The sequence below is a fragment of the Tachysurus fulvidraco genome, chromosome 1 (assembly GCF_022655615.1).
Source record: "Tachysurus fulvidraco isolate hzauxx_2018 chromosome 1, HZAU_PFXX_2.0, whole genome shotgun sequence".
In the NCBI taxonomy this organism is placed as follows: Eukaryota; Metazoa; Chordata; class Actinopteri; order Siluriformes; family Bagridae; genus Tachysurus; species Tachysurus fulvidraco.
The window spans coordinates 9,238,739-9,256,170 of NC_062518.1; the positions used below are offsets into that span (position 1 = coordinate 9,238,739).

Here is a 17,432-nt window from a genome sequence, read left to right on the forward strand (position 1 = left end):
TTTTAAAAAAATAACCTGCCGGTGCTAAAACTATTTCCTCGGCCCAAATGGCCAGTATTCAGTCTTTCAGATTGGCCGTGTGGGAACTTTTCTACCACCTCGAAGCTGTGAATGTTAGGTTCTACATCAGAATATCACCATCTCAGTGATTTCACATTATCGATGCTGATTAGGCAGAAAAAATAACCAACTTATTTATTTATTTATTTATTTATTTGTACATGTTCACTTCCATCCACCAGATTCTGGAAAGATTATTTTTTAAAAGGATTTCAAACCTAGACTGTTGTCTATGTAGTGCAATACGCATTTTTTTTTTTAAAAATTGCTTAATCCTGTGATAGCATACAATCACAATATTTACTATTTACTGTTATTATACTGTGAAAACTGCAAAACTCTACACTCTTAAATAGAATATGCCTTTTAGGATGTTAATATTATTTCTGATGATCTTATTTAGAATCGATTTCTGATCGTGTTCTTAAAGAAACAACATAAGATTACTCTGGAAATATCTCCATATTGAATGAAAGGTCTGTGAGAGTAATATATTGTAAGCTAAGCTAAGCTAAGATAAGATGGATTCATACTTACATGTACCATGTGTGCTTCTGTATCTGTTCTAACTGTAAAAAAAAAAGAGAAGTCCATCAAAATTGCAGGAAATTTACTTCCACTGATAACATTGCATGGCTTGCAATTATTTAAAAAAGAAAGAAAGAAAGAAAGAAAGAAAGAAAGAAAGAAAGAAAGAAAGCTGAAGTCATCTTATGTTGTCAAGCTGTGCCTCCTAATTTCCTCCGTCGACATCCCTGCCTCTGATCTTCAGGGTTTAACTACAAAGACTCAGAGCATAATTAGACTGTGCTACTACAGCGAGCACCACGACACAAGCTCACGAGGGTCATCACTGTGTAACGTGTCAATGAGAAAGATGGCAACGATATTAAGCCGTGACTTAATAACACCGGGCTAGAAATATGATCTCCGGATATAATGCAGAGGAAACCTTGTGATAAAGCCTGGGTGGTGTTCATTGGGGAGTTTGGGTTACGAGCTGAATAGAAAACAACAGAAGTCTGACGAGGTATCAGTGGCACCATAACTCATGGACTCATCAGCTTGATCAGGGCAGGTTATGGAAAGCCCTGCTATCACTGTGAACACATTGTGGAGTGTGTGCCAGCGAGGTGCTCAGGGAGTTCGGGCTTTTCCCCAGTCTCTGTCAGAGCTCTGATTTACCAGACAAAAAACAGAAGAATGTGTTGCGCCATGAATTTTGAACATGTGAATGTTTATTATAAAAAAAAAAAAAGACTTCTTATCGAGTGGCGCAGTGGCTCACTGTTGTTACCAGGTCCCTGATTTAACCCTGACTTTTATTGTCTCTGTCTCATGTTCTCCCTACATCTGTTTCCTTTGGGCTCCTCCATTTTCATCCCTACCAAGCAAAACACATTGATAGGTGACTGGACAGCACTGTAACGCTTTACTGTACATTTACAGGTCATCTCTAATAGTATTTCCATAAAACAGTTACATGCTGTATGTTTTACAAAATGGCTGTAAATATTTTCTTTCTTCACTATCATACTGTGGAGACATTACATTCTGGGATTGATTTTTTTTTTCCATGTTAAAGAAGATTCTAGGTCCAGGAAATACATTTGAACTTCTCTGCAAGGTTTAACTTTATGTTTGGACCAGACGTTTGATTCTGTAGTGCAGCTAAACTTGACTTGTCAGTGGGAAGTTAATGAATAAAAAGCCAGAAATAATTATTTATGGTAATACGATAAGCCGGTGGTGCGTGACGTTGTGTGTTTAAGCTCTTTTTGATGCTGTTTAAGCCCTGCTTCATGCTCAATTTAAAGATGTCAATCAACCTAAAACCCATGTAGATGGACTGAGAGAGGAAACCCAGAGGAAACCCCTGAAGCATAGGGGTAGAATAGAATAGAATAGAATAGAATAGAATAGAATAGAATAGAATAGAATAGAACGGGGCCACAGAAGCCTTTATTATCGCCACATATACATTACAGCACAGTGGAATTCTTTTCTTCACATACCCCAACTAAGGAGGTTGGGGTCAGAGTGCAGGGGCAGCTATGATACAGCACCCCTGGAGCAGGGAGGGTTGAGGGCCTTGCTCAAGGGCCCAGCAGTGGCAGCTTGGCTGTGCTGGGCCTTGAACCCAGATCCTCCGATCAACAACCCAGAGCCTTAACCAGTTGAGACTCCACATACAGGGCAGAAGTGGGGATTAACTCGTCCCAAGTTACAAGGTTAACATGTTAACCATTAATCCATTGTGTGGATTTGGATCTATAGTTAGTGAATAATGTGCTCTATAATCAATAACTGAATAAAATTCAGGACATTAAGCAGTTGATATATTACATATCAATTTATATTATATTATATTATATTATATTATATTATATTATATTATATTATATTATATTATATTATATTATATTATGTGGTAAATATGAAATAAAAGCTCCTGATTCTTTGAGCTTTATGTTCTGGATTTGTTTATTAAACTGTTTCAGCATCACATCCACTTCCAGTTCCAATAATACATTTATTTTCCAAATCCAATTACATTTCTTTTTGCTTTTTTGTTATAGGATCCTCTATAAAAAATGTGGTTTCTCTCATATCTGACCCAATGTTTTCTTTTGCTATTGGCCTGATACAGCTTCTGCATCACTCACAATCACATTTTAGACTATGACAAAGATAAGTTTGGTTGAGTAACTGACAAACCAAAAAGCACAGAGAGCATTCAGCTCTGCTCATGGCTAAACCGCTGACACAGTGCTATTATTTCTGATCAGTCAGTCACAGGTCCGTAAAGACAGATCTATTAGATGTTCCTCTCGAAGGGAAAAGGACAGGGACTTTTCAAAGAGCCGGTATTAAGATAAGCTCATAAACCCTCAGGCCTTCTGCCATGAAAGACAGAACGAGAAAGAGAAATGAAGAGAGAGTCTGTCATGTGAATCGTCTACAGTCACGCTGAATCGCATTAGTTCTGCTGGGTGTTTACCTGAATTGGCATCGACCAAACCCAGACTCAGACTGGAAATAAGATCAACACAGTGAAGCATCACACCAGGAGTGCAGGTATGTGTGTGTGTTTACGTGTCTGTGTGTGTGTTTGGAAAGATCCCGCTGAGACTGTGTATAAAGTGAGCTCAGTACTGTCACCACCTGCGAGTCTTGAATGCATCTGATATAAAGAAACATCGATGCTGGAATAAAAACTCTACTGTAATGCATTTTGGGATAGAACAGAAACATTTAAAGGAAACACAATTCATTTCCTGTCTGCTGGATTGAGACTGAGGATACATCTCCCAGAAAGAAACAACCTGTCACCTAAAAAAAATCTAGCATTGCCGGGAACCCAGGAACAAAAAAGTAACTCCAGTCATTTTAAATCAGTGTGATCAGATCTCTAATCTTACACAACTGCACATTGTACTTTCAGCTATTCACAATTTTTTTTGACCAGTTTCCACCCCGGGAAGTGTCTAATAGTCTAGTATTTATCCGTCCCTCCAAGATTTTGCTAACTCCACAATATTTGGAAATCTTGCAATTTTTCAACAGCTTTTCTGCACATTTGGCCCAAGATGTCTCATGTGACATCAAAACAACGTTCGTTGACCCAAAGTTCTCTTTGAGTCACGTGTTTGGAACACGAGTACAGCTATTATAGGAAGTAATTACATACTGTATGTGTCTTCACTGGTAGGAGTTTAAAAAAGAATCCTGTGCTTGCAGATTTCATTAATTCAAGTAGTTTTCCTAAAAAAAAAAAAAAAAAAATCTGATTATGATTTAGAGGAGATGTTCTACAGAGCTTGGACTAACCGTGAGTCTTTTGGCCGCGTTCACTTCGATCATTCCCCTCAGCAGGTTCTGGCAGTCAGGAGGGATAAAGTGAGGCATATGGAAGACTCCCAGCTTCACCTTCTCCAGCAGGTTCCTCAGGTTGTCGTCGTCGAACGGCAGAGCACCCTGACACACACAAGATCGCAAAGGATGAAAGGAGACAAACAAAGCACGTATCGTACACAAGTAAAACATACGAACGATGCAGAAACGTCCGAGACGTATTTATCAAAATCAATAGAATCAGACTCGTTTGCCAAACAGAGACAATTAGCACGGTTCCACGTTGAGCCGACTTTATCTTCTTTATTTCAGCACAGCCGCTGACCCAACACACACAGCTGCTTATGTCAAACGATGTGCCTGACACATAGATGTGACAGGCGCCAGGCCCGTGTAACAGATGATGTAATCAGACAAAAGCTAGCGGCCAATGTCACTAAAACAAAACGCAGATGTCTGGAGAGAAAAAAGAAAAAAAAGAACAAAGCAATTCCCTCACCAATGCAAAATATCTGAGTAGAGCAGGGACCTGTCATAGAGAGAAGCTGCTTTTGTTCTGAAAGAAGACTGATTGTTTTGTAAGGTGAATATAGATGTAATAGAAAAAAAGCAAATAGGAAGGAATCAATCAGGTTTGTAATAAAGGTGTAGCACCTGCTTTGAGTGCAATATGGCCTAGTAGACTCAAAGAGATCATGTCCAGCACTTAAAGTTTCTCTGAGAGTAACAGAACAACATAAAAAGATGGTGTAGAATTTATATATTATATGTGAATCCAGTACTCATGGATTTGTTAATATTTTAATTGTAATTGTTTGTAAAAGTGTGTCACAGAGAAGATTACTTTCTTTTAACACCAATAACTCATTCATTTCTCTTATACTGGTCATTTTAACAAATCTTAACAAATTTAAGCACTTTTTAACTATTTACAGATACGTTTAATGTTAAGGAGCGTCTATGAGTTCAGCCATTTTAATATCCCACACTGCACTGCAGAATAAGAAAAAAAAAAAAAAAAACATGAAGCATCGATGCTTACTTTGCTCCACTAATGAAAATTATGTCATATTTTCTGAAGCAACTTGAGAAAAAAATTATGAATGATGAACTCTTGTAAGTAGCTTGTTAGCGTCATTGTAGCTCTCACCTGATGCTACTTACATAACTTAACTATATAAATCCGTTTGTTTGCGTCTAATGAATGTTTTATGATTTTATGGCGAATAATGATTTAACGAAATCTGCTAGTTAGCCTACGATCCATTTTGTACCATGACAGCAAAGTGTGGGAGTAAGCTAACACGTTTCTACGGTATATAAAACTTAAATATTACTTTGATGCTGGAATCATATGCCAGAAATTGACTATCATCAGTTTCCCAGTGTGTAATGTCCTTACCGGTTCTTGAACTAGGGCACTAGAGAGACTTTGTTTGAGACACCACCAAGTTAGCTCCTGTTATCACTTACATTATAACACCTTTAAACTATACGAGTTTGTGAGAATGTGTTACTAAATAAACAATAATAATATTAGACAGAGCGGAGCTTTAAAGTCGTTTATATTATAGATGGTACTACTGTCAGAGAAAAAATCCACACCTCGTGACCTGAAAATTCAACAGATAAACCAATACTAATGCAGCTCTAGCGAAGTCTACTATCTACTGAAATAAATGTCTGAAATAAAGAGCAGAATTACGATACAGATTATTCGATTTTTATAAAATACGGTAGATTTTACAGAATGACATCCTACAAAGCACAGACATTACTTAGCCCTTAGCAAGAATATTTTAAGAATACTCTTCAAATTTACTAGATAGAAATACAGAGCTGCTAAAGAGACACTGCAGTGGAGCGATCGAATAAAAACATCAGATTCTTGGATGAGTTCAGTTTCTTTGCTGTTTCTTTTGATGATGAAGTGCCTGGTCAAGCCTTTTAAGAACTGATGAAGAGTTTTATAGAGGTTACACACACACACACACGTCACAGCTCTTTTTGAACTGATAATAATCACATCACATAATTCTTAACTCGGATTCACTGCAGTCTACAAACATGAACTTTGTTTAGTTCTCTCTTTATGAAGTACATGCTCGTGTCTTGTAGTTCTGCCTTTTTTATTGCCTTTCAGTGTGTTCCCTGTTCTCGACTCTTATTAAACCTGTTTGTTTAATGCCTCCTTGTCTCACGTTCGTTTGGATCAGCAGCCTAAATTAGCTCCTATTATTTTTTTATGAATAAACCTCCTGCACTCGCATCCAACCTCCGACGTGACAAAAATACACTCAATTATTCAGTATTTTACAACAGTAGGTATTTTAAGATGCTTCAGAGCTAAAAGGTTACAAAATATTCATTCATTTTTCAGCGGGTGTGTCACGATTCTGTAGAGGTGCTGGATGCACTTGCAGATTTGTGTTGAATGTGTAAACAAACAACCAAAACTGTGAAAAACATGAACTATGGATAGAATGGAAATAAAAAAGACTATGAGCATTGTGGTACACACACGAAAAAACTCAGCAACCACAAAAGCTTGAAATAATACAAACCCAGAGCTCAGGTTGAAGTGCTTATTAAGAATAACATGCATAACGAATACTGTTCTGAGTCTGGTTTCTCTCAAGGTTTCTTCCTCATATATCTCAAGGAGTTTTTCTTCGCCATTGTCACCTCCGGCTTGTTCGGTAGGGATTGATGTTAGAGATAAATACAGTAGTAACTTCATTTTAAATTCTATTTTTTAAATTCTGTTTCTACATTTCTGTAAAGCTGCTTTGAGACAAAGTTAAAAGTCCTATACAAATAAACTGAACTGAACAGAAGTCTGTTGAGTTATGATGGAATCAGTAGGTTATTTGGGAATTTCTCAACTGATGTTTTATATGAAAAAAAAAGAAAATAAAAAGGAAAATTCAGACATATCACTGCGTTGGCGTTAGTATTGTAGGATAGCAGAAATATCCATGTCCACATCACCATTCCATCCATAAGTACATTGCAGTAATCCAGGCTCTGGTTCGGACCATTCGGACCCCGGAACTTTGCTTTCCATCCCACCCATGTTACAAAATATTACAAAAATGACTCGACACCACCGTATTTTCTTCCACTGTCTAAACAAAGCAAAAGTTGATTCGCATGAACTGTTATAATGAAGACCTAATTACCCATCTCTAATCTAATCCGGACCAATAGCCCTGTAGTGCCTGAGCTGAACAAATTTTCTCTCTTCAGTGCCAGAAAAATTCAGAATGATTCCAAATTAGGCATTGCATCTGTTAAAAAAAAAAAAAAAACACAAAAAAACACAAAAAACAAAGCTCTCTCTGTTTTCTCGGCTCATAAACACCCACACGAACAGAAGGAAATGGAAACATTCCTTTATTTGGATCATTAATTTAATCAGAGGGGATATCCTTATGCTGATCTTCACTGCCTGCTGACATCTGAGAGAATCTTTCATTTTCTAATTAAGACTTTTTAACATGAGTAAGAAATCTCGAAAATAACTTCCTAGTTGTCTCGGAAGCGGGAAGGAATGGAAAACACACCACTTACCACTAAAAGTGCAAAGAGGATGACACCACAGCTCCAAACATCTGCTTTCCTGCCATCATACTTCTCTCCCTGTCAGAGTGAGTGAGTGAGTGAGTGAGTGCGTGAGAGAGAGAGAGAGAGAGAGAGAGAGAGAGAGAGAGAGAGAGAGAGAGAGAGAGAGAGAGGTGGTTGGAGGGCAGGCTGGTCTGAGAACTACATTAGGACAGATGGCACTGAGAGTACACTTACCCTAATCACCTCTGGACAGGCGTAGTGAGGAGATCTGAAAGAGAAAAAGCATGGATGAATTACAGACATTGCCAAAAAGACGAAGATACCAACTACATGTGGTCTTTCAGGACAACAGCCTCCTAATCAATACACGACTTTCGGACTGTACTAAGGACATTATTCATAATAACACTCTCCAGTGTTTATAACAGTTTATAAATCACATCCTCCAGTGTCACCCAAATGAGGATGAGGTTCCCTTTTGTGTCTGGTTCCTCTCAAGGTTTCTTCCTATTCCAGCTAAGTTTTTCCCCTTGGAGCAGTCGCCTCAGTCACCTCGGTCTTGTTGAATGGGGATAAATACAAAAACAACTAATACTAATATTAACCTTTGTATGAAATAAAACCTTTTGTACTGTATTTATTATGTTCTGTAAAGCTGCTTTGAAATAACGTCCATTGTTAAAAGAGCTATACAAATCAAATTGAATTGAATTTCTTTCACTTTAGTGTGTAAAACACATGCAAACATACATAATAACACTCACTAAAATGTGTGCAAGCTGAAATTCCCACAGGGTCAACAAATGAGAAAGAAAGCATGCGTTGTCCTCTTTGCATGTTTATTAGTGTAAGTAATATAGGATCTGGGGCATGAAAATACATGCATTTAGCACAAGCAAAGTTAAATAAACTAAACCGTTTGAGATTAGTGATTGTGTTTCTGTCTGTCATGGTGATGCTGGACTCAAAAGTAAACTACATTTCCCATCAGTCCTAGAATGTCACATGACCACATCATGTCCCCAGTGATAAAAGTTCTGGTTTATTGTCAAGCTCTTGTCATTGCATGGCATCGTCTCTGCTTATTTTTGCCCAATTTTAGTAGTTTGGACACGATTCTAATTTAAAACTCTGTTAGCATTCGCTGGCTTTAACAAGTATGAATGTAATATTTTTCTACTAGTTCTTTTCTACTCAAAAGAAGTTATTATATTTTCGGAATTATGTCAGTTTCTGTCCATTTTAATCATTAAATTTAGTTAATCACAATTACGGCTATTCTAGTAAGTTAGATAAAGGTTTCAGTCATGCATTCCATATAAACAGCAAATATGTTCCGTTTGCGTTAATAGAGCCGCCAACGTTAGCTTCGGTTCCCAGACTCTTTGAAACAGCAGCCACTATCAAGAACAAATCACAAAAACAGATTTATGTGTGGTTTGTTTTTCTTTGCACATCAGTGACTCAGCCAAAGTTTAGTGCTTACAATTTTTAGTACACTGCATGTGCAAAAAAAAAAAAAAAAAAAAAAAATCAGAGTTCAGAGTGTCAGAGTGAACTGGATCCTAAAAAGCTACTACAAATTAAATCTTCATATTTTATTTATTATTTATTTACTAGGCAGCGTTTAGCTTATAGCAGGGCATAACCAGACAAATAAAAACGACCAACAATCTTTAACTAGTAAAACTTTTACTAACCATAATTATTATTACAATATTCATTAAGATGATAAGTTTCAAGGTGATATATTATAAGCTCTCGTTCCGATGTTAATATTTTCGGCTCGGGCGCTGGCTCGCTGCCCGCCCCTCTTCCTCTGACACTGCTGAATGATCCAATAATGTAACATTAGATTTTAATGACTTCCTGCTAGAGGTCTGTAAAACTGCAGCCCAATAACTGTCAGAATTGTTTAACATATATATAAGTAATGACCCAGACGGTTTGGTTGCTTGACAGAGCTGTCAAATGAAGCCAGGCGCTAGCATCGACAGAGGGATGTCAAGGAGTTCCTTCTGTAAACAAGAGATACCTGTTTGCAAACGTCTCATAGCATTATGCAAATTCATGCAAATGAAACCAATTTGCAGCAGGCAAACAGTAGCTTGTCAAAAAGCATCCTAATTAAATCATGATTTTTCAAACTCTGACATAAAGTTGTTGCATTGGCATCTTATGTGTAGGGAAATATTCTGTCCATTATCATATTATTATTATTACTCAGTGAATGCATGGAAAAGTAATGGATTCTGCCTCGGCGACTAAACGTTACCGTCAGTTACCTCGCAATATGAGTATTGGCCTACTCCTGGGCATCATCATTAAAATACAGATTATTAAGCGATTAATAATAATTACACAGTGTTTTAGCTGTTCATTAAAGATATTGAAAAAGAAGTCATATGGACTGTTTCCAGCTGTTTATATCTCATTACGCCACAGTGCCGCTGAATTCTCTAATCAGATTGGTCATCAGGGATTGATTCATTTTCTATACCAGCACGGCTGTGACAATAGACGACAATCGGCTGTTATGCAAATCAGAAATTTGAATAAATACGCACGGTTTAAATATCTGAACCTTTATATTAAAGCAGCACATTAGCATGGACGTTTATAATCGCTTTTATAATCATTATTATCCACCCATCCATATTCTGTACTGTTTATCCTACACAGCATTGTGGGGGAACCTGGAGACAGTCCCCAGGGGGCTCAGAGAAAAAGGCAGGGGACATGATGGACAGGTAGACAAACCATCACACACCCACACACATTCTCACACATACACACACACACATTCACACACTACAGACAATTTAGAGATGCCAGTCAATGTCTGACTTTGGACTCATGAGTTCCCTGAGGAAATCCCTGAAGCATGAGGAGAATTAAATACCTTCAACCAATACAAAAAGGCTTAAATATTGCTGTTATGTAACAAAGAAAAGATTATAATTGCTGTAATGTGATGCTTTCTATAAGGAGATATTCATTTAGCAATAATAAAAGGAGTCATGACATGAGACATGACAAACTAGACTAATACTTTCTTTAGGAGACAAGAAAAGGGTTGATTGAAAGGACATTTCTAGCTGCTATAATGTACTGTAAGTCATAACAAAAACGAACGTGTTTGACAGTGTTAACCGCACCCATAAACAATTATATGTATAATTAACTTTGGGTAGTAACAGTAACTGCGCTTAGCAGCTGGTTGCATCATTATGAGAATTATGAATGGTCAACTGATGAGAGTTACAAATCTTTTTGTGCACATCAGTTGTAGCACTGACAGCTTTCAGCCCTGCACTGTGAACTCTACACTCCACAACTGACTAACAACACACTGCCTTTAACCACAACCATGCCCTGAGGTGAACTTACTGACATCCTCACAATTTATCATCCTTTCAGGTGCTTACTCTTGGTGTGTGTGTGTGTGTGTGTGTGTGTGTGTGTGTGTGTGTGTGTGTGTGTGTGTGTGTGTGTGTGTGTGTGTGTGTGTGTGTGTGTGTGTGTGGACAGAAGCCAATGTGTGTGAACACATTTTCAAAATCGATGTTAAAAAAATGCAACACAAGCTTTTATTGCAAAGATGATTTGCTCTGGAGTTCTGGCAGCCTGTCATCTGTTCCTGATCACAGTGAGGAAGTGAGATAAGGCCAGATGTGACATTTTTGTATGTTTTGCACATCCAGTATTACTGGTATTACTATAAGCAGAGATGACGTTCTGGTGATATCACAGTCACATGGCCACATTGGATTTTAATAGCTATATTTAAATTTACTTATCAGTGTCTCAAATCTGAATGAGAAGAATTGACACAGCAGGATAAATCGGATCTGCGTCACAAAATGATCTGATCAGCCGTGAAATTGGTACGTACTGTAGGCATCAAAATGATACTCGTGAAGGAAGACTGGGTTAACTGTCATGTTTTGTTCACTGACAGAGACTAAGCATTTACATTTACATCAATATACTATTAAAATTGATAGACATACTGTTCAGAATACTCCATATGCTCCCGATAAGAAATGTATGAACAGGTTCAAATTATCCTTTAGTTTTAGTTACTTTTAACAGATAACTACTTGATTTATCCATCCATCCATCCATCCATCCAAAGCTGCCCTGATGCTCTAGGAAAGAAGAGATCGTGTTTATAACTGTGGTTTTGGAATAAGCACTTATGAGGATCAGCTAAATAATGTTTATGGTATAGACTTTCTTAAACAAACACTCTATGGTTGCACGCCGGTATGTTTTTGTTTCGGCTTTACATTTTCATGCCCATAAATATGACGCTGAACAAAACGAACTGTGACTGATTGTATTACATGTCATTTGACTAAATCCTATATATAAAATTAATTGTTACAGTCAAGCTGAAACAAAATAAAAGCATGATTGACCTTCTCGAGATCATTAAAGAAATAATTATTATAATTATAATTAGATTATTAGAACACCAACTTAGTACTGAAACACAATGACATCACAATCTAACAAGGAGTAATGCTAGCTCTGGACAGTACTCGAACAACAGTACATGACCCATCAGCTAAATTGAAAACAGGGTCCAGGAAATTAGAAATTAGCTTTAGTTGCAAAATATAGGGGAGATAAAGTACAGTATGTAAAAGAAGCTCTGTGTTTCACTGCGTGCATGTGTGAAATACCAACCATTTGATATTCAACCCAAGTCCATTAGCTGTGGTAAACAGAATACATTTGTGTCAAGCAGAGAGCACACGAGGAGGCTAAAGATGAATGTGTTTAATTAAAAACTGTCATATCTGCGCTTAGAGATGGGCCAGGCAGCCATGAGGGGACAATCAATAATCTCAGCATGCTAGTGCCAGCGCAGTGCAATTCTTTCCTAGCGCTAGCACTCGCTAATATAAAGAGAAGTCGTGGAATTAGGGATAAGGGTTGGTCACTGAGGGATGACTTTATAGCACGCACAATACCAACTACTATCACTCCCCCTTATATATGTCTTGCTCATAGTGCTGATAATGCCATTTTATTGAGATAATAATGCCACTGATGAAATAATGATCAGATTTAAATCTAAAGCAGAGAGAGGGTGATACAGGCAGGCCATGTGGAGAGTGGTAGTTACATATCTAGACATTCAAGAAAAACTGTCCTTGTGTATTTGTTGTCCTTTACTTATCTCTGCTGTCAGATTGTGCCTCAGGTCGGGCTATCAGGCTATGCTTCCTGATGCAGGGAGATAAAAAGTTTTATAGCTAGCAATCTGAAAAGTAGTGCACTGACTGGAAGAGGTGGAAACTCACTGGTTTGCTGGTTACAACCTTGTTAGAGTTACACATCCAATTAGCATAAACATGTATGTTTTTTTATGTGTGAGAACACAATTTTCTGTTATTCACCACTTTGTAATAAAGACTGTTTTATAGCCACAAGGTTTTATAGACACAAAATGTTTCTTTCTTAAAATTAACATTGTATTTACCCTTAAGATCTACGGTACATGCTAGCTTGTTCAATTCTGTCATTAGCTATTGTTAATGTTAATGCTAGCTTAATGTTCCTGCTAACCTGCAACAGTGTTCTCATAAAATCTCCTTTATCACCTTTCCATGCGAGTGATTCAATTATGTCAAACCACATACACTCCATGCTGCTAGCATGTAGCATTTAGGATGCTCCTACTTTGCACAGTGGGACATCATTTTTTTAATCACACAATTGCAGACAATTTAATATTTGTGTAACCCACAGAGAATGATGTACAGAATTTCAGAGGTAAATTCGAATTCTGTGTAAAGTTTTTTCTAAACTGAGGTAAAAAATGTCTCATGCTGAAATCCACCAATTTTTAGTCAAATTAATTTGTTCATACTGATAACTGATCGTTATACAATTCTATGTATTGTACAATGTACAAAGTCAGTTGTAGTGTACTGGAAAAAGGGGTAATATGATTCTGGGGCTTTATATTTGTATTTTTTCTGTAATATACCAACAGCAAGCAATATGACTCACCCACAGCTAGTTTCTAAGAGACTGTCTCCAACCTGCAGAGAAGCCATTCCAAAGTCTGCTATTCTGATGTTGTTCTTCTCATCCAACAGCAGGTTCTCTGGCTTCAAGTCTCTGTGGCTGAAAAAAGAGGTAAATGTTTTACATGAAAAAAAAAAAAAACAGAACACATTGAGATATTAGATAACTTTTTGTTGCTTCTTTATTGTAGTGTTCATAATATCAGTTTAGTTAACAGATGAATGTAAATGTATAGGATGTCTTTAGAATTGCAGGTAAATATTGTAGGCTTTGCTCAAGGGTCCAGAAGTGGCAAATTGGTGGTCCTAGGATTCAAACCCACAACCTTCCAAACAGTATCAAACAGCTTAACCACAGGGCTAGGAGTTTACTACATAAATCTAAAAACCTTTTCATTCTGAAACATATCTTCTACTTTATTGTGAATTAGAGATAGAAGGAATCAAACACACCCACATGCATTTGTCCTAAGCACGCTGTTTTTCACAAGCCAATTCTCTAGCATACTAGTACAGTATTAATACAAATACTTGTATATTAGCTTTAGAAATACAGAAAGATTCCCCCAGCTCTTTAAGCTCTGTGAATGGGAACATCTTGATTTCTTGGTAAGTTACAATGCTGATGGTCAGTGAGTGGTGTAACATTACAGCATGTCAAATACACAGCAAACATATACGGTTTGCTAATATTGCAGGCCTAGCAGAGCAATGTCTTTTTAGCTCATTTAAGCAGAACAATTCAATCATTGACTTCAAGAAATCATCGTTGAGATCATCATGGGAAAGTATGTGTGTAGAAAGCAAGACCCAAACAATAAGAAAAATAAGAAAAGCCTTATGCTTCAGACATAAGCACACTGTAACTAGAAGTAAAAGCTGGCTATACTTTACTTAATTCAGAAAATAATGAATACCACTTTGAAAAAGTTGATATATTTTTAACTATGCATTTTTTTCACATCGGCTCTTTACATCCAGGTGGGTAAAAGATCTCAGCCTGAAGTCAATATCAGTTAACTAGCTTCTGTTAATGTTAGCAATATAGCTCATCTCAGGTGCCATAACATGGCTAATATAGCTGCAACGTAGCATGCTAAGAATGCTCTGCTGCATTGCTACTTGCTAAAGGTGTAATGAAGTATTCGAGGGGACTTGATTATCAGTATAAATAAAAACAATCATCTTAATGAAGAGCAGAAAAAATAACACTAATTTTCTCTTCATTTCTCTATTTGGATTTCAAAACTGCAGCAATTATACAGAGCGACTATGTAAATAAAAAATATAGAAAAGAGAATAGAAGTGACCTACTATTGACCAGAGAAGATCACAAAAAGTCAGTTATAGAACACAACAATCTCACAAGGTCTCTCTCTCTCTCTCTCTCTCTCTCTCTCTCTCTCTCTCTCTCTCTCTCTCTCTCTCACACACTCTCTCACACACACACACACACACATACACACACACACTCTTACACTTATTCCACTACAAACGCTATGAACACGTTCAAGATCAAAAGGAAACTTTTCCAAAAACGTCATTTTAAAAACATTACAAATCAACAATTAATGTGGTTACACTGAATCTTCAAACAAACATTTTTTTTTATTAAATCTAAATTTTTTTTATTAATTTTTTTATTAAACACATAGTTACAAAGCAGGCCACATGGAAAAGCCATATGTCCACTTGACCAAATCTATAAACGATCATTCCTCATAGTTTTAGTTTAAACTTTATCGTTGACCTCAGAATGATACTGTATGATCTGTAGCTCAGAATGATCTGTAGCTTGCTGCTGCTTCAAAGTATAAGTTTGTGATCAGACAATGTTTTGCATTCTCTCTGATGCAGCTGAGGATTTGTCTCAGCTGGACGTTGGCCATTCCGCTCTCTATTATGCTTGGCCATGGACAAAGACAAAGACAAATCCTGTCTGTCTAAATAGCCTGCTGTGAGGCTGGCAGCTAGGAAATGGTCTCCAAGTCTGATGCAACTGTATCTATAAAAAACAACACATGGTGGAGCTGGAATGACTGGAAATGAGTAGAATTCACCACAGACCAGGGGATCTGAAGACATTGTAACTGATGTCAGGTAGGTGGAATAGTTAAACTAGATATGCAATGTATTGCTTTTCTCTAAATGATCCTGACCTCCTAGTTTCTAACCAAACCAGAACCTACATGTACCTAATTTGCTGTTAGGACAGTCGTGAGGCTCTCGCTCAATAACAGCGGGTGTCGAACAGACTCCTCTGATTTGTTAGAGGAGAAGAAGCAATCAATAAGAAGTAGTTTGAAAAAATCTGGATCGTAAATTCGATCTTTCAGACTGAGTCACACTAGAGCGCTCCTGATGCAAGCATAGTTGGAGGAAATGTTGCTGGTTGGGGGTTAACTTCAAATGTTACTGTAGTGTTTTTTTGTTGTTGTTTTTTTGGTGTGATTACAAAATTGTTTCGTTTTCCCTTCAGCGACACGTCCACACTCCTATGTTTCCAGGCTGTCCACTTGACCTGCCCTTCCCCTCACATTAACTTTCCCTCCCCCTGGTTCACTATTGCTACTTTTTGAGGAAAGTGCTGAGGAAGATGGATGGTCATTATCCCCCCTGACCAACACTAACACTCAGAACCAATAAAGACAGCCTTGCAGAGAGGACATGCTTTCTGTCAGCAAGGCTGCTGCGACACCCTGGGGCCCATGTCATAAAGTCTTTCTGCCAAAAAGAGCAATTTCAAGCCAGCAATCAAACGGATCTAAAGACCGGATATTTTTTATTTATATATATTTAAGTTCTTTCGGGTGGCTATTTCTGATTAAATAGACCATACAGACACACACAAAAAAACACATATCTTATAAATACACAGTGCTTTGTAAAAGTATTTACACCCCTGACCAATTATCTTGTATTACTGAATTAGAAATGGTGCATTAGAATTTTATTAGATTCAATAATTTATTTTAAATCACTGGAACTCAAAAACAATTATTGTAAGTTGACACTGATCCCAAGCACAAGGACAAAACAACATTGAAGATGAAGTCTCAAGAACAGAAATGTCCCACAGTGGCCTAGACAAAGTCTTAATCGCAATCCTAATTTAAAAATTGCAGTCCATAAGCATCACCATGAATCAAATCTGACAAAATGAATGGGCCAACATCACTTTAGCAGTGTGTGCAAAACTGGAGCATTTGAACCCCAAATGTTTTAAAGCTGTTTGGCTCGACCAAATATTAATTGTGTGGGTTAAATTCTTATGCAAGCAAGATATTTAAGTTTATTTTTTATTTTTTTACTAAAATATTTCCAAACAAAACATGTCACCTCACAATAATTGATTTTGAGTTCCAGTTAATTATTATTATTATTATTATTATTATTATTATTATTATTATTATTATTGTTGTTGTTGTTGTTGTTGTTGTTGTTGTTAAGCACCTCTAATTTCCAATATCATATTTGTTAAGATGATAGACAGTATATAGTACGGGCAGCGGTTAAGGCTCTGATCAGAAGGGAATGAGTATAAATCCATGCAGCCATACTACTGTATAGCTGAATCCTTGCCAAGATCCTAATCTGCACATTTGTTTCCTGCCTCAACTCACAGTGGACTACTTTTGCTTTGGATTAAAGCATCAGCTAATCAGATAAATGTGTATTTTATATGTTTATATGGTGTATATACTTACTTGGCATGCATATTATTATATTAGATGTCAATGGACTACGTGTGTGCTTTTACAGGTTTAACTGTACAATGCCCTTGAAAAGCAAATCTATGCAGAACATCTACGATGAACACAGGATGAAAACAGCCAAACAGGATTGGAACTTATTTCTTCTCTTTATCTCTAACTGTCATGACAAGTTCAGACCTAAACTTCTAAA

The 17,432-nt window shown here is 37.1% G+C and overlaps 1 protein-coding gene across 8 annotated transcripts in view; it reads right to left on the minus strand.

The window, feature by feature from the left end:
* The window catches only part of brsk2b (BR serine/threonine kinase 2b), a 151,019-nt gene that overhangs the window by 25,131 nt on the left and 108,456 nt on the right, over nucleotides 1-17,432 (minus strand). For all 8 annotated transcript variants that reach the window (XM_027136886.2, XM_047806851.1, XM_047806912.1 and 5 more), the window contains exons 5-9: nucleotides 13,510-13,626; nucleotides 7,717-7,750; nucleotides 7,489-7,557; nucleotides 3,892-4,038; nucleotides 598-629 (exon numbers count right to left, since the gene is read on the minus strand). In XM_027136886.2, the coding sequence (XP_026992687.1) occupies nucleotides 598-629; nucleotides 3,892-4,038; nucleotides 7,489-7,557; nucleotides 7,717-7,750; nucleotides 13,510-13,626 (399 nt within the window). The remainder of the gene's footprint in view (nucleotides 1-597; nucleotides 630-3,891; nucleotides 4,039-7,488; nucleotides 7,558-7,716; nucleotides 7,751-13,509; nucleotides 13,627-17,432) is intronic.